The sequence below is a fragment of the Lycorma delicatula genome, chromosome 11 (assembly GCF_047948215.1).
Source record: "Lycorma delicatula isolate Av1 chromosome 11, ASM4794821v1, whole genome shotgun sequence".
Classification (NCBI taxonomy): Eukaryota; Metazoa; Arthropoda; class Insecta; order Hemiptera; family Fulgoridae; genus Lycorma; species Lycorma delicatula.
Genome location: NC_134465.1, coordinates 47,959,901 through 47,979,411, shown reverse-complemented (window position 1 = coordinate 47,979,411; position 19,511 = coordinate 47,959,901). Strand labels below are relative to the sequence as shown.

The window sequence follows — 19,511 nt, the reverse complement described above, 5'->3', positions numbered from 1 at the left end:
TAAGCTATCCTAGGGCAAACCTCTGTGATGTGTTTGATAGTTTGATTTTCACCACACTCACAAAGGGGCATCGGTGTTTTACCCCAGTTATACAGGAAATAGGCGCACCTACCATGCTGAGTCCGTATGCTGTTTACCTTTGACCATGTCTTACGTGGCAAGTCAAAACCCGGCGGCCTTTGAGTAATACATGGGATTTGGTTATTCTGCTTTGTGGTCCATTCTCGACGCCAGGCGTCAATTAGGTCAAATCCGTCCTCTGTAGCAGCAATTGCTATTTTGATAGGTGGCTTTCTAGATCGAAGGCGACCACGATTGGCATCCTCAATGTCCTCATGTATTGGCAGGTTAAATCTACAAATTGATACCAACTAATCGGGATTTTCCGCTAGTGATCGGTACATTCCGGTGCCTACTTTTTGGCTATAATTCATTATTTTATGAAGAAAAACAATCACATAAATAAATAAATAAAAAATAAAAAACATGTAAAAAAAATTTTTAAAACTCCACTCTTAAATTAAACGCACTAAAATGTAAAAAATAATTTTAGGACGGTATCTCAGAATGGATTTGACAACAAGCTTTGATGGTGATATGTAAGATCATGTGAAAGTCATAGCTTCAAAGGGCTTAAAGAGTGGATGCTCCAGCACACCATTCTTAAGGCCATTCATCACGCATATGACAAAATTGGCAAAAACATCAAATTTTTAATTTGAAGCTACGACTTTTATATAATCTTACATATCACCATCACAGCTTATTGTCAAATCCATTCTGAGATACCGTCCTAAAATTATTTTTTATATTTTGGTGTTTAATTTAAGAGTGGAATTTAAAAATTTTTTTACAAATTTTTTATTTTCTACTTTTTAGTGAATTTAATATAAGAATGATTTTTAAAACGTTTATATATTAACTTTTTAGTCTTCATAAGTTTATACTCTACAGCTGCGGTAGCGCATAGGTTTGAGAGTATTTAGCGAAAGATCGGATCGGTACGTTTTACGGTGGATGAGTGCAATAAAAACATAGGGCTAAACGATTTAATTTACGGATAACCAACATCCGGTCGATCAAGAGTGTACCCGATACGCTAAACAGTTAATGCTCGACCTGCTGATACATACGCCGTTTGAACCGTGAAAATCTGACGAGCGGTTGCAGAGATATTACGGTGGCACCTCTACGCACCCCGTTCCGAATTTCTGAACGACACCACGGGGCACTTGAAAATATTATGATCCGACGGGTACCTCTGGGAGCAAATGGAATTGTCGTCCAGGGGGGTCGAAAAAATTGTTCAGAGCGCTATAATCGACTGTTTTAGAGATATTTACGATTTTCGTTGGAAAATTCGGATCCGGTAAAAAGTACTAAATTTTCTCAAAACTTCGATATATATATATATCGAAATATATCGATATATAATAATATAACAAGTATACACCTGGACTACCAGAACGAATCGGAATTTTCCGCTAGTTATACATTCCGATGCTAAGCTAAGAACAATACCTGCATAAATTTGGCAGGAGAGAGTCACCCATCTGCTGTTATTGCGATGCGGTTGACGATGCCGAACACACTATTTTCGTGTGCAGGCGATGGGAAAAACATCGTATAAATGAAGGACTGATGCATATCCGACCGGAGCAGTTCTCGAAGTGGCTCTTGGCTATGTCCGGGAACTGGCATAATTTTGCAATAGCAGTCCTCAGAATAAAAGAAGATGATGCAAGACGACTGGGATACTGAGGGTTTTAGTTTATAGCAGGGCAAGGCGGACAGCCCCGTTCCTGAGGGCTCACATGCCCTGGTGTGTGGGTTCCTGTGTGGAGCGGGGACTCCTGGGGTAGGTGTGGATCAATGAAAAGACCGAGACCCGGCCGGCGGTGTGGGTTCTCGGATACGCTTCGACTCCTGCGCCGTCGGTTTGAGGCTGGCAAAAGGAAAGACCGTTCGCCGGCGGATCTGGGCTAAGAACGGCATAACCGGGCCTGGTTTCTTCCATCGGAGATTAGAGACAGGCAATTAAAAGATCCGGAATCGGGGAGGCTGACCTGCTGTGCAGGGTTGATAACTGGCGAATGGGGAGGCCCTCTTAGAGTCGCAAGGACACGTCCCCGAGTCGAGTATACTTAATTGGATGTCCGGCTCGGGGATGTAGGCGGAAAAAAAGCTAAGGGGGACGCAGACACACATACAAATGCCGTTGAGTAGGGTAGAATATTTTAGACACTCATGCTTAGTAGTAGTTTCTCTACTCATTCCCTTGAATTCCTTTATTTATTTTTATCAGTTTTTATTTCGCTCTTAATGTTTCGTGAGAATAGTTATTTATAATATCATAGGCCTATCCAAATTTTAACCAAAACAATATCCGGTTATACAAAATAAAAACTACCACGAAAAATGTAAAATAAATAACCAAAATTCTTTAATTTCGATCTTTTTGAAATCTGAGTCACATTAAGAATTTATAAGCAAGTTATTCATAAGTGTTTCTTTAAATTTTGTATCAACTTCGAAGGTAAAATTTAAAAAATTTTTTTTTTTTAATTTTTGATAAGCTTCTAAAATCATATTTTTCTTTAAACATTTATTTTATTCTATTATTAAAATAAAAAAAATCCTATGTTCAAATCCAGATCAGAAATATTTATAATAATAAAAAAAAATTATTTTGGAAAAGCCTCAAATTAAATTTTAAGTGGTATTATTTACAATTATATATAATTGTTCATAATGTGATTTTACTAAAATATTACCTTGTTGTATACTGGGTAAGTGTAAAAAATGAATATTTTCACCGACCGATGGGTATAAAAGTCCAGAAATAATTTTAACTTTTAAATTTAAAATATGTTTTTAACCAAAAATGTAAAACTTAATTTTTCTTTTTTTTTCATTAAATGGAAAAATAATTTCCAAACGTAAGTATCGAGGACTATTCAATTTACTCACGTAAATTAATTTTAAGAATAAATAAAAGCTTATAAATATATATTCACATAAAATAAAATATTAACAAAGAATTTAATTAAATTTGTTACATTACACTGTACACCGATGCATTTTTATTTTATTATCGATTTCATTAAATTGTTTTTGTACACGTGTTCACGTATTGTGTCTACTTCATTGCCACGTGTATAGCCTACACTTAAAATCAAGGAGACAAAACTAGAATATATTACTACAACATTATCTTAACCTTAAAGTGTATACATACATATATGTCTTTCTTTCTTTTTAATCAGAGCAATATGACCTAATTTTATGGGATAAAATTCAAAAGAACACCTGAAAATAAAAACAATGGACTATACATCGTGTACATATATACACATGCATACAAAAATAGAAAAATATTACAAACCTAATAACCGAGTACACAAAACAGTGCTTTTGTTAATTAAATATTATTTTTAAAATAAATAAACGAAAATAATATTATATTACACATAGTAAACGATTTTCTTTCCATATTTGATCATTATATCATTGCCGATGAATTTTAAATTTTATAAACCGCTTCTTTATTATTGTAAATAATGTAAGGTGATCTTGTGATTACCTCATATCACTTTTCTGAAGATCTATGAAATTTTATTTCATTACTGAAATTTTTCTTCAAAAAAAACAAAACTTGCAGTTCCAAAACTTTGAGTTAGCAGACTTACATTGAGGATTCCATTCTCGGAAAACTAATATGAATAAGGAAAATTATTAAAACGTTTTTAGCTTTTTAACATTGTGGATTCGCTTTTACTTTCCCGTCTAGATAGCGCTATAGTTCTAAAAGGGAAAGTATTTAATCGGTCAAATTTAGAAGTATACAGTTTGTTCCGGATCTTGATGTTTTGACACTAAAAAACCCAAAAAAACCGGATGGAAAATTTCAGGATGTTAATGTTCATATGGGCGTTTGATGTTGGCCTCTAAATCACCTTATATCTCCACAACTACTGGACCGATTTTAACCAAAGTTGTTCAGATTACTTCTATATATAGGGCATTGATGCCGATAAATTTTCAACTTAAAAGGTCAAGAGGGTAAGACCGTAGAGCAAAATCACCTACAATACCTCGAGATTTCGCCTAATTAAGGACATATTTTTCTTGGGCTCATTTGTTAACGATTAAAAAAAAATCCCTTTCGGCACGCCGGAAGGCGGAGGTAGATTTCACCGGTGCTAAGTAGGGGATAAAAATTTGTCCACCTTAAAGTTAAGAAAAACTTAACTCAATACTACAACGGTTGCATGTGAAAGAAAGTTTCACATGCAACAAGCACCATCTTCTTACGATTCCAGCAAAATTTTGGTGATATCAAAAATTGTTTCAGACAAAGTTTTAGATAATGTTTAGAAAACTAATGATATCGATTCGATACTGTGCCTATTAAGGGAAGTATGATTTTTTTGTCTTCGAAACCCCATTTTTTCCATCCTCTGGGCCAATGGTTGGTGATATCAAAAAACTTTACTTATATAATTTTTAGGCCCTTATCCAAAGAATAGTAGGAACTTTAAACGAATTCGATATTTTATTTAATAACAAAGTTATAGGGATATTTTGTTTTTTCGAAGATATCAAGTAAAATAACTGTTGAAAAAAAGGAAAAAAATAAGGCTTATCCCCCGCCATAAAATAAAATTTGGACAAATAAATAACCAAAGTGACATCAATTCCAGTCATATCATGTAGTTGATGTAAAGATGTGACTTAAGATTCCTGAAAAAAAGAAGGTTTTTATCGGCACTCCTTTCTGGATGTTTGAATAACAATAAACACGATCAATAAATAATTATCTGGGCTACCCAAGGGGAATTAGATTTTTGAGATCCGTATGTCTCTAGCCCTATGACCTAAATTAAATGGCATTAATGTTCCATATATGGAAATCATCGTTTCGAATTTTATTGGTTTACGCAGTTTTTAGATATCAAGCAAAAAACACAGATTAATGAACGTATTTATGTACATATTTCCTTCCGGAAATTTTCAATTCTAAAATCTTTTTTTTCTACAGAGGATCATGAGACGTCAAAAAAAAAACCATTAAAAATTTGGTTCATTAGCATACTTTGCTTTACACGTGTATAGTATGTAATGAAGCCATCAAATATAATTAATTATATTTGATATTCGGAAAAGAAAAATGCTTATTAGCAAAATTTATCATCTAGGCATTCCTAATCGATTTATTCGAATTTTTTATTTTTTAAATATATATATTTAATTTTTTATACGACACATTTCATTTGAATCACACAAATTATAAATGTATTTGACGAGAGAAATAACTTGAGGGAAAACTCAAAAGCTACTAACTTCATTACATTCCGTTTATTTTGAGTGGTATCAATGTAACAAACAGCTACCAATTAATGAATTTTTGTAGCGTCGTGAAAAAACATCTAGCCAGAACTCAAACCCAGGATGAAAGTCAAAAATTTTACCACTCATTCCAACAATAAGATAGACTTAAAAAAAATTAAAGAAAATTTAATAATAATTGTAACACATAGTAATTCGTGGATATTTTTCAAAACCATAAATCAGGTTGAGGTTTATGTAAAAGGATAGTTAAGAAGTTTATCTAAAACTGGATTTTAATTTTTTTTTAAATTACATAAATATGATTGGTATTTTTTTTTTTTACAAAAAATTTGTTTATTTCTAATTACAAAATGCAATATTTTGCGAGTATTTTTTAATTTATTTATCCGAGAAAAATTTTAGGAAAATTCGGATATCGATGTATGTCAAAAGAGTAAATTTAAAATCGTTCAATCCACTCTTAATTCATTAAAACCAATATAGGTTCTTTTTTATTTAAATATTTGAACCTAATAAGAAATACTTTATTTTCTAAATATTTGGAAGACAGATGATATATTATGACCATCTATTAAAAAGTAGGGCTTGAAGGTCGGTATAAACAATTGTAGATTGCATTTTATACACATTTACCACGATATTAATATATTTCTTTATTGTGTTTGATGAATGGCTGATATTTACTTTATATTTTTGAACCAATTGTGTGTAAGATTATTACTGATTAAAGAAAAGAGGGAGGGAACTATTTATAGGATAAGTAGCACGTGACGAGCGGTGTTTAAAATTAGTGATTGGTGAATGGTCAACAGGACAGTAGGAGGGAGTGGGCCAATCGTTATTGATTTCACGCGGTGATTCATCCAATCCGAGCTTCCTACGCGAAATAAATCTTCTCGTGAAAGAAAAAAGATTATAAACCGTTCATTAATAATAAAACAAACAACCAAAATATAATATTTATTCTAACTGTAATGCCGTAATCTTTCTATATATGAATTTTTCCAGGTTGTCTATTTTGTTAATCACAAATAATACATCAAAATTAACCGTGATTTGATATTTACTTACATCTAAACTGTGGATGTTAAAAATGAGGAAAAGTAGGAAATGAAGACGTTTTAAAAAGGAAAATGATTTCGTTACAAAACCTTGTAAAGAAACGAACTATATATTGGTGAATCTATTAAGAAATTTCGGTTTATTTAATTTGATAATAATAAAGGGATGTGTGAAGAGTAAAAGCTATAAAGAAAACAAATATTGGAGTTTAAATAACAAATAATTGAGGAAGTAAAATGTAGTAAATATGTTGAAATTAAAAGTTAATACAAAACAGAAGAGAACAGCAACAAACCAGTCAAATAACAATGACTTACTTGACTGAAATAAAATTTACCCAGGATGAAAAATACTAATATTTATTAAAATTTACCTTAAAAATACACTTTCCCGGCTACGCCGTTCAATTTGTGCAATTCATTTTTGAAGAAAACTTTCTAGCATTACCAGAAAGTTATTTAAATTCAATCATTTTAAGTTCTATTTTTTAGCTTAAAAAAAAAGAGAAATACAAACAAAGCAACATTAACTAAGACACTCTAAAATAAAATTTCTGAGAGAATTATCAGATCCTTTTCCAATCGAAACCGGCGTAAGATAAGGAGATGGACTTTCTCCACTGTTTTTTAACTGTTCTCTTTAAAAGGTAGTTAGAAAATTGAACAAATATTTAGACAAAAATAGTAGAATAAGACTGGGAAGTAAAGGACTAAAGATTAACTGTTTAGCTTTCCCTCATGATATGACATTTTTAGCTAAAAACTGAAGAAAAAAAACTGAACAACAAATTAAAGAATTTGAAAAACAAGCTGCTAAAGTGGGACTTTATAAGTAATAAAAAAAAAAAAAAAAAAAATAGAGAAAGTGGATAATATCAAATATCTCGAAAATGGACCAGTTTGAATTGTTTAAATAAAACAACGTTAGCTTTCCAACTAACGAAAAACGTATATCATAATCAGTTTTTATCATGGAACTCAAAATGTCGACACTATCCGGCAGAAATCCTAAGACTGTGCAACAAAGGTCTACCAGAAAATCTAGAAAAAGAAAAAATGTAAAATTATTAAAAAAAATTCAGGTCCTAAATTTCAAAATTATCAGGTAAAATTAATTCTAAATAACAAAATTTATACTAATATCGAAAAACTGTCAGGCGCGATAAGGAAAAGACAGAACGCATTTTACTCCCATTTATTTAGAATGAATAACAGTAGATCGACTAAACAAATTTTTGATTTCTTCCAAAGTAAAAATAACTAAAGGAACACTTTCTATTCAACAATTTTTAGTTTCTTTCCCTCTTACTTTTTGCGGTCTTATATATAAAAAGATCGTTTTGAGGTAGATGAATTTGCTAGATTTCATTTTTTGTATGTTTAACGACTGAAAAAGTTATTTAACGATTGCCATACATAGTTAATAGTCTTGTGTACATATATATATATATTGAAAACCATCTTAATAATTCACTACGTATATTAATGTTTTTGCGTATTATTACAAATCCAAGCACACATATGCAAGTATAAATGAAATACTGTATATCATATGATTTTTACTGATAATGATTATGAAGCATTTATTTTTTATTTATTTATTTTATTATAAATTGCTCTTTATTATAATTATTCTTGAACATACAATTTTCCACAATGGCTTGCACATTCCTTTGATTGTTAAACGAAGTCGTCATTTTACATCATTATAGGAAGTACGTAGCTAAATATAAGTAAACAAATTATAATAAAATGACAACTAAATAATTACATATATTTTTTTAATAAATTAGGTAAATTAAATAAAACTTTATTTATATTATTAGTAAATTTCTTAAACATTTTTAATAAATAAATTGAAAAATGTTAATTTCATTTTAAATTGTTTAATTACGTGATTTTTATTTTTTGAGATGACGGGCATAGACTGCTTTGGTCATTTTGCCTTATGAGAATGGAAATTTGTAGCGTATGAAAAAAGCTATGCCTAAACGGGATTCGAACCCAGGACCTCCGGATGAAAAACTGAGGAGGAAGGATAAACTGTAATACATCCGAAAAGAAATCGATAAAAAAACAAAACATAGAAGATGGAATTCGCATTCCAGCTGACCAAACACACAAAAAAAACCTGGAACTCCAAACTAAGACATGACAGAACAGCAATAAAACGAGTTCTGTACGGATTATAAACGAAAACATTAAACAGCAATTGAAAAATTATCAAATTTTTTTTGGGCCGAAATTTCAAAACGACGAAAAAACTGATATCAAACAAAGAAAGTATACAGGAGAATCGAAAAATTCTTTGACACGATGAGGAAAAAAGAATCAGCTTCTACTGCAACATCAAAAGGATGAACAAAAAACAGACCGACTAAATATTAACAGAAAAACCAAAACAAATTGATTCATACATACTTAAGAAGATATGAAAGAATTAAAAATCTACGAATATCATTGACAGACAAAAGATCAGAGAACGAAACTGAAAGACGAAAACTTAGATTTTAAGAAATACAATGTAGTTTCAGCCTAAAGGGGATCCAAGATAAAGGAAGAAAAGAGAATATCGGAACAAGAGAAAATAACAATTGATACAGAAATAATTTGATCTAATATACACCCTTATTTGGTGAAATCGAAAAAAAATTTAATCCATTTTTTTACTTCTTTGTACGAAGTAAAGGAAGTATTGTGATCGCGAAAAATTTTGGTTTTCAGATTTCAACGGAATTATCCCATTTTGACTAGTTTCGGCGTGACATCTGTTCGTATGTATATCTCATAACTCATAAACGATTAGCCGTAGGATGTTGAAATTTTGAATTTAGAACTGTTGTAATGTCTAGTTGTGCACCTCTCTTTTTTATTGTAATCAACTAGACCAAAAGTGTCCAAAAAAAAAACTTAAAATCCAAAAATTTTGGATTTTGCATTAACTGCAGTAATAAGCCCGTTCTCATTTAGAGTTTTTCCGACGATATATCATAAGTGAAACAGGACCACAATACAATTTTAATAAAAATTTTATAATTAACCTCTATAAAAAATGTTTGAATTAAAATGAAAAGTACATTGTATTTCATTAATAACTTCTGAATTTTTTTTCAATCGAAGATTTTTTTTTAACCTCCGGGGTCCACTGTTGGATACTACTTCAGAGGATGAGATAAATGATTTGTAGCGTGTGTGAAAATGTCATGCCTGGCTGGGATTCGAACCCGGGACCTCCGGATGAAAAGCCGAGACGCTACAACTCGCGCCACGGAGACCAGCTTTTCAATCGGAGGTTAATAATTTAGTATATTTAAATTAAAAAAAAAAAAGGAAATGAAGTCGGATTCGAACCGATGTGTGCCTTCCTCTTTTAACATACAAATATTTCATCAATTAAAATTTTATTTGGCTATAATTCTGGAACCAATAAAAATAAGTACCATTTATATCGTTGAAAAGCTCTCAATGAGGGCTTATATTAGTGTATATATATATATACTATATACCATACTATATCTATATTTTGTACTTTTAAAATTATTATCAGTAATTAGCTTTTTTATCAAAAAAAATGTTTATTTGGTACAGAAAGAATAATACGATTGTCTGTATTTTTCGTCTGTTTTGCTTCAATAAAAAATTTTCAAAAATGCCTTCTTAACTGCGATTTATTTTATACTAGCAGACCCGGCAATGCTTCGAGAGAGAAAGTTTAAATGAACACAATTGAAAATTTGATAAAAAAATTAAAAAACTGAACTTCACAAATTTTATCTTTCACTTATTCTGCTTCCCCTTTTCCCTTTCCAACTTCTCCCTCACCCACCTCCTAGTTTCCTTTTTACCATTCCCGTTTTCCATTTTGCCCGCGCGTAAATCGGTCCATTAGTTTTGTGGTCTTTAGCGGACACACATACGGAAATGCCTTTTATATATATATAATAAAAAAAGTCTGTTTGTATATTTCTTTTTTTGTTTCGTAAATATCTTGAAACCGGCGCCACCTAGCGGGTATAGTTTTTGCAAAAATATTTCTTTCCAACTAATATTCATATTCTGAATATGAACCAAATCGGTTTATAAATATAATTTTTCTAAATATCTCAACCCCAGTGCCATCTAGCGGGTTCATTTTTTGCAGAGATAAATCTTTCCATGTAAGTAACATGTATTCTAAATATGAGGCAAATCGGACCATAAATACAATTTTTCGAAATATATCGACGCCAGCGCCACCTAGCGGGTCCAAATTAATTCAGAAACCTTCCCTGGCATGCGTCCAACCATTCTCCAAAGTTTCATCGCTATCAGATGAACGGTTTAGGAAGGCATAAGAGACATACAGACAGACATTCATTCATTTTTATGTAAATAGATATAAAATTTCATACATAGTGTCCCACGAAGAAACTTTCAGGACATGTTCCGCTGATAAAAAATTATCAAAAATGTTCATGTAAACATAGGTCTCTAATCGCTTTGTTAACGAGTTACGGCTAGCAAAATATTTCGCCCGAATTTCAGCTCTTCTAATAAAAAGAATAATTTTATAATTAAATAAAATTAATTAATTAATTTAAAAATAAATGCATTTATTAATTATTTTTATAATTAAGTTTTGTAATTTTTGGGACCCAAACGAAGGTGTGTATATGTATATATATATATTATTATTATGCTTTTACGGCCAACATGGGACCACTTAAGTAAATTTTAGTTGGATCTTTTCTGAGAAAAGCGTATTATTTTACTCTTCCGAGCTGCCCAGTATTTCTTCATCCGTTCAGATCTTGCTTTCTTTTCTTCATCCGTAAACACCCTCTTCGTTGTATTTTGTCGTTTGTCTGTCTTTTGTTTAAATCTAATGCTTTTGTCTTTTAGCTTTGTAATTTTTCCAGTTTTATTTTATACGTCAAGCAGGGAAATTCCCAATTCTTTCATATCTTCTCTAATTTCTTTGATCCATCCTACTTCTAGCTTTTGGAACCAGAGCTTTTCAATGATATTTCTTGACAGTCTTGTTTCCGGTGTCCTTATGAGATGACCAAAGAAAGAGATTCTTTTTTTCCGCATAGTAACAGTAACAGGCTCTATTTCTCGATACACCACCTCATTTGGCACAATCCACTATCGGCCTTCTTTTTGGTGTTTTTTATCGATACACGTTCTGACAATTCACCTCTCTATTTTCAGAATTTTATCGATTCGGTTTTTCTGAGTGATTTTGAAAAGGGTCTCGCTTCCGTAGGTGACTTCTAGCTAAATTACAGTTTTATAATGTTTAAGTTTTGTTTTAGCAGAAAGGCATTTTTTGTTATATGTTGACCAATTTAATTTTTGGGATTTCATCACTTTATTTAGCCTGTTTTGCCATGTCACTTTTTCATTTAAATTATAAGTTATTATTTCCCCTAAATATATATATATACAGATATTGGAAAAAACGTATTATACAAAAATTATACATTGTTTCTATTCAGTCGTGAAAATTACGACAATAAAATATTTAGAATTAAATAAAATTAGAAAAAAAAATTAACTATAAATTTATATTATGTATAATTAATAAATCGATTATTTAAAAAATGCTGAATAAACAATATCACTACGACAGATATTAAACTGTACTTTATATTAAAAAAATATACATATATAATTGGACAGCTATTTAATAAATTAAAAAATTTGAACTCTTTATCAACTCTTATTTGAATGAATTCAAATTTAAAAATATGCAATCTTTGCTAAATACGAGAACAATAGAATATTTTTCTTAAACTAAAATCACGCAGTATCCTCTACTTTTAGCCAAAAAAAACACAATTTTTATTACTGTAACTTAAAACAATAGTTCTGTTTACGAGAAAAGACTCTAAATAAATTTAAATGATTTTCTTTTACAGAAACTTCTTAATGGGTAAAAAGAAAAATGCTTAACGTTTTACGTCTCCGTAAAACGCTAAAGTAAAGTACGCTTAAAAACATATTCATAAACGCGATTTATTTTATAAATAAAATTTCATACATACAGTGTCCCACGAAGAAACTTTCAGGATATGCTCGACTGGTAAAAATTATCAAAAATGTTTACGTAAATATAGGTCTGGATCTCTTTGTTTACGAGTTACGGTTAGCAAAATATTTCCCCCGGATTTCAGTTCTTCTAATAAAAAGACGGCCTACAGTAATTTTTGGGACCCAAATGAATGAGTACAGTGTACATTATTGACACATGTATAAATGATTGAATATACACAGCTAAAATAACGTTACATAAATTTTGTACTTCTTTTAAAATTATTTCCTGTAATTAGTATTTTTGTTTTCAAAAAGAATGTTTATTTGGTACAGTAAGTATAATACGATTTTCTGTATTTTTTGTCTGTTATGCTTCAATAAAAAATCTGATGTGGATATCACAAGACTTCCTTGTACGCCTTAATTAAAATTACATATATTTTTCATTAATTTTTTTTTTTCATATTTTTTTGTTACTAAATTATTATTTATTGTAAATTTTTTTACAATCTCAAATTAATAATTATCATTAATAAATCAATATATTTAAATTACAAAACACACACACAACATACTTTGTGTAGGACATTTTTCATATTGAAAAATTTGTGTATATATTTTCCGATAAGGTCGGGCGGAAATTTGCGAATTTTTCATTTTCAATATTTTACTTAAGTGATATAAAAAATCTAATGTGGACATCACATGACTTCCTTCTACCCCTATTAAATAACAACATATACGCATTTTAAAAAAAATGAAAAGTACGTAAAATTTTATTTCACTAATAACTTCTGATATTTTTTAATTATTATTGTAATTTTTTTACAATCACAGGTTAATAAATCAATACATTTAAATTTTTAAAAAAAGGAGATGAAATCGGATTCGAACCGATGTGCCTTCCCCTTGTAAGAGCCAAATATTTCATTAATTAAAATGTTATTTCATTATAACTCTGGAACCAATGAAAATAAGTACCACTTATGATATATCGCTGAAATGCTCTCAAAAAGGGCTTATTACTGCAGTTAAGAAAAAGTCTAAAACCCAAACAAAATTGGATTTTGGGCTTTTTGGGGATACTTTTGGTCCAGAGGATGTGCACAACTAGATGTTACAACAGTCCTAAATCCAAAATTTAAACATTCTACGGCTAATCGTTTTTGAGTTATGCAAGATAAATAAGTACGAAGTACAGACGTCACGCCGATACTAGTCAAAATGGAGTCAGGGATGGTCAAAATGGATATTTCCGTTGAAATCTGAAAACCGAAATTTTTCACGGTTACAATTCCTTGTACTTAAAACCTGAATTTTAAACATTTATACTTTACAGCAACCTAAAAGAGAAAAAAAAACTTTTTCACCGACCCTGAATTTCATTTTACATCGGATATCTTAAAACCTACTGGAGTTACAGTTATGAGACCTGTTTTATCCTATTTTTCAGCTTAAATTGTAAAAGAAACCACCAAATTTGATCCTTAATTTGGGTTCCAAAAATACAGTAGGGTTTTTTTTGTTAGAAAGAGAAAGCGTTTCCAGACCTATGATTATATGAAATTTTTTCATTATTTACACCAGTAGAACATGTCCTGAAAGTTTCTCCGTTTCTGAATACATATATCTTTCTTTTCTTTTTTTCTGTATAATTAATTGCGTATTGTGACGCTATTCGATCAAGGTTTTATAACTGTTTCTATCCAGACAATATTCTTGGGCAGTTCGTTTTTTTTTTATTCAAGTAACATACCTAAATGAATAACATTTCTGAAATGATCTAAATAATTTATTATTATAATATACTGATTACAATAAAAGGTTTATTTATTGCTATTTAAGTTTTTTTTTTGTAAAACGAATGCGTTTAAAGTTATTAAAACTGGTAACAACGTAAGATTTTTTTTCATTATTTAATTTTTATTTAAAATTCCTTTGTTTTCAATTCATTAAAAAAAATTACATATATTAGCTTTGAAAAACTCATTTTCAATACTAAAGTACATTTTTGTCATATAATTTATTTTTATTAAAATAAATATTTTAAGAACGATTTCAAAAGGTCTTTATTTATTCGTCCGCAAGGTCCCGGGTTCGAATCTTGGTTATGTATGTCATTTAAATATAAATAAAAAAAATTGTTTAATAAATTCCTAGAACTGAAGCTTCGAGTTTTGAAGCGAATTAATCGTAAAAAATAGAAATCCTATATTATAGTAAGAAAATTGCTATAACTTGATACCTAATTGATCTACTGGGACGGGCAGTGCCTCAAGTCACTCGGAAAATCAAGTCACACCTAATGAGACCTCACCGAAAATTTTTCCTAAACTTTGCGTCGAAATATGAGGAACAATGGTTTTTACTATATTATAACATAGTAAGAAAAATGCTGGCCGCGAGGCGCCAACCCCTTGAATAATAGAAGTTTGAATTTTAAAAAAGTTTATTAAGTCATCCGAAATGATCATAAATCATTGATAATTCTTATTTAATATTAAAAAGGTACTGAATGAAGATATCTTAAGACCAATAAGAAAAAGAAGAAAAATATTTTGGCAGAATTTAAAGACAAATTGGGTTCTTTGGTCATATATTTTAAAATACCAATGTTTAGTTATAAATTTTAGTAACGGAAAGTAAAAACTTATGAATTTGCGTTTTTATAAAGAAAAACGAATAATTGGAATAAATAATTAATGATAGATGTATATAATATTATAGGTAAAAAATTAGAACAAAAGAGAAAGAAATGCAGAATTGCATGAAACCAGAGAAAAAAAATTATTACGTATACGTGTGCGTGTCTTTTTAAAAATGATCTTTAAAACTTCCCTTTTTGAATTACCCCAAAGAAAAACTCGTATTTTTTTCTTTTTTGAACTCTATTAACAAAATTTCGATTTTGTAATGCCAGCTAAAGAAACCTCTCTCTTTTTCTATTTAGCCTCCGGAACCGACGTATAGTATTATTTCAGACGATGAATGAGAATGATATGTATGAAAGTAAATGAATAATCTTCTACAGTCTCAGGCCGACTATTCCTGAGATGTGGGATTAATTGAAACCCAACCCTCAAAGAACATCGGTATCCAAAATCTGGTATTCAAATTCGTGTAAAAGAAACTACAAAAATAAATAAAAAATTTACTATCTAAGGTTAACACTCTTTTCTACTTCATCACGAAAATGTTTGGTTTTCAGATTTCAACGGAAATATCCATTTTGAGCATACTCGAATCTATTTTGACTAGTTTCGGCGTGACGTCTGTACGTACGTATAACTCAAAAACAACTAGACGTAGGATGTTGAAATTTTGGATTTAGGACTATTGTCATTTACTGGATCAAAAGTAACCAAAAAAGCCCAATTTCAAAAAAAAAATTGGATTTGCGACTCATTCTTAACTGCAGTAATTATCATAAATGGTACTTATTTTCATTGGTTCCAGAGTTATAGCAAAATAAAATTTTAATTAATTAAATAATTGGATCTTACAAGGGGAAGGCACATCGGTTCGAATCCGACTTCATCTGCTTTTTTTAATTTTTTTTTTTTAATTTAAATGTATTGATTTATTAATAATTATTAACCTGTGATTGTAAAAAAAAAATTACAGTAATAATAAAAAAATAGCAGAAGTTATTAGTGAAATAAAATTTTACGTACTTTTCATTAAAAAAAAAAAAAAAATGCGTAATGTTATTTAACAGGCGTACAAGGAAGTCATGTGATGTCCACATTTTTTATATCGCTTAAGTAAAAAATGTAAAATGAAAAATTCGCAAATTTCCGCCGACCTTATCGGAAAATATATACACAAATTTTTCAATATGAAAAATGTCCTACACAAAGTGTTGTGTGTGTGTGTATGCGCGCAGGCGCGTATACCTACTGACCAATTTTCAACAAAAGCGGCTCATTCAATGTGAAATTATTTAGGGAAAGAGTACGGACCCGTATAAAATCAGTTTAATCATAAAAAAAGTTTTCTACCTTCGACAAAGTGCTACTGATTTTGAAATGGACAAAATTAATTAATTTCGTTTTAATTTTTATTTAAAAACTTTTTAAATTAATATTTATTAAATAAAAAACCACAATACAAATGAAATGATTTAATAAATAAATGACCTTTATATAAAGTTTCTCCATAAAGAATCTCGTGCAACAGTTTTTTTTTTATAGATTCTATTTATATAGCTAAATTTTAACTAAAATAATTAAACTATAAATATGTGTGTATATTTAATATGTAATAATTATATATTATGTTTACAACAATAATTGACCTTTGATATCTTTAAATAAATTTAATAAGAAATAAATTAAATATTAATAGAAAAAAAAAATTCCCAAACAATATTATCAAGGGTTAAAAAACGCATATAAAAAATATTTTTAAAATGTAGTAAAAAACAAGCAGCAGGAAGTGATTAATAATAGCCTAAAATCTAAACTTATACTTCTGAAGAATTCGCCGCAAATGATAAAAACCATAATTTTTTAAAGAAAATTATCAGTTATTAGAAAATATGTATGATAATAAGCATATAAATTAGGTTAATCAAAATAATCATTTAAATTGCAATAAATGTTTAGGCCCATTTAAATAATTATATTACGAAAAAATTCCATAATTCTCCGCAATTTAAATAAACAAATCTAATTATAGAGTAATCGATTTCCTGGTACCACAATTACATTAGATAACAGTTTATCAGAACGATTTACTTAAAATTACGTACGCCACTTACAGATTTCTGTTTTTATATAAAACGTTAGGGCGCCAGTTAAGTGTATATCAGAAGGTCACTTGTCTTACGTATCAATCCAAGAAATAAGGCCCAGTAATCTTATCATAAAACAGTTAATAAAATAACAAAATTTAATGAAATAAAATTGGTTTAAATAGATAAAAAATATAATTCCAGAAACGAAATTGGTTTAGAGATTACAAAAATGTAATTCCAAAAGTTAATTTGAACTCCGGAAGAATTGTTACACAAAGCTTAGGTGACACTTAAGTTATACGACAAACTTCATCCCCTCAGAATGTACTGCTGGATGAATTAGAGAAAGATTTAAAACGTTTTGATTATCTATCCGTGTATTAACTGTTTATTACGAATTTTTAACAGGTGATTCATGGTTTTCTCATTCAAATTGCCGGTTCATGGGTTTTTACAATAGTATAATTCGGTTAAACAGTTAAAAAAAAGTAATATTAAAGAATAACGTAAAAAAATGCAAAACTTACTTCAAGCATCCAAACAGTTACAACTTTTCTCATGAACGGCTTAATGTCTCTTTGAATATTTGCAAAATAATTACTTCTCGGTAAATACCTAATTTCACTTGATAATAGATTTTTTAACACCCTCATATCATCAAATATAACAGTATCTCTTTCCGCGAAACGATTATCGGCTGTAAGTCTTTCGTGACAGATTAAATCCATGTTATTGAAAAGTAATAATTAAAGGATATCAAGAGATGATATCCAAAAATTTATATTACAATCCCACTAAATAAGTGAGAAATTAAAATTATTAAAAAAAAAACTTCAAAGTTTAATAAAATTTATACATTTAACACTTTAAAAAACAATAAATAATTAAAATTACAAACAGAACAGCGATCAATTTGATATAAAATAATCGCAAAGAGTTCAATGCACAGTAACACTTAATCCACACGGTCTACCAGAGCAGCCTGTTAGACCAACTTGCACGCAGCAACAGCTGTTAGTGTAGTGAGTAAGGTTTGTTCTATCCTGCTGTCTCGGGTAAAACGTAAACATAAAATCTACTGGCACTACCTGGCGGATATACCGCTAACTACTACAGAAACTTATATGATCAAAGTTTTACATTTCATTAAAATTCAAGTTATATATTTTTTTTATTAATAAAATGCTTCAAATAAATGTTTATGCATCATTTACTTTCATATAAGTAATTTTATTTATCAATAAAGTAATAAAATTCTTTATATTTAGAAGACATAAACATAATTTATAAATAAATTGATTATTTTATAATCTGAATGAATGTAAAGTAACATTTTATTTTTATTTTTTATTAATATTATATATAGTACTAAACATTTATAAATATTTACATCAGTTATGGATGTATTTATTTTATTACTTTGATTTTTATTTTATAAATACAATTTTTTATCATATTTTTAAATGTCACAGTGCCAATCCGAGCGTAAAAAAATAACTAAAAATCTTTATTACAGACTGATTCAGGAGGATAAGGCAATACTTTTACAACTCATTCAAGAGGCTAAAAATAAGAAAAAAGGTCATATAAACATAGATCCGAAAACGTTTCGTTAGCGAGTTATACAGGGGAGGAAAGAATTCGCCCGAATTTCAGTTCCTCCGGGTAAATTAAAGCTTTCTGAGATTCTGGAAAGGTCAATTAAGGGGTAAATTCAATTGTTTCTTATGGTTTTTGAGCTGGGAAATCGAAAAAATAGGTCCCAGAACTGTATCTCTCTTAGTTTCTATGATATCCCATGTAAAACACCAAAAATAGGGTCAAAAAACACTTTTTTTACGTTTGACGTACAGTAAGGTTGTTAAATTGGCAATAAATCATACATTTTTTAAACATAAATTGTAGAGAATTTAATTATAAGAAGATTGATGTAAATAATGTCAACAGAAAAGAAATAAAATTTTTAACATGTCGACTTTTATTAACAACAAAACAGATTAATTTTAATAGATTTAAAAAACTTTTTCGTTAAATACAATAGAAGATAACTGGAGAAAGAAAGAATACTTACTGTTTTTAATGATAATGATAAAATGCTGCTTACAAGTAGTATTTCATGTGGTTTAATAACTTTCAAAAATGCCACCGTTGTGTTCAATGCACTTTTCAGCGCGTTGTACTAGATTTTGTGTTGCCAGTCTAACGGTATCTTTGCGTTTCCTTGATTACAGCTGCAGCGTTGAGAATGCGAACAATCGGTTCATCGCGTGTGTCTACTTTTTGCTTGTAAACTTCATTTTTCAACCATCCCCACAAACAATAATTCAACGGAGTGAGGTCTG

The 19,511-nt window shown here is 29.5% G+C and overlaps 1 protein-coding gene across 1 annotated transcript in view; it reads right to left on the bottom strand.

Annotated features, from left to right (window-relative positions):
• Positions 1–17,911, bottom strand: part of LOC142332380 (G1/S-specific cyclin-D2-like) — a 242,543-nt gene extending 224,632 nt beyond the window's left edge. The window contains exon 1 of the mRNA XM_075378801.1: positions 17,697–17,911. Coding sequence (XP_075234916.1) covers positions 17,697–17,897 — 201 coding nt within the window. The 5' untranslated portion in view covers positions 17,898–17,911. The remainder of the gene's footprint in view (positions 1–17,696) is intronic.
• Between the last annotated feature and the right edge of the window lie 1,600 nt (positions 17,912–19,511).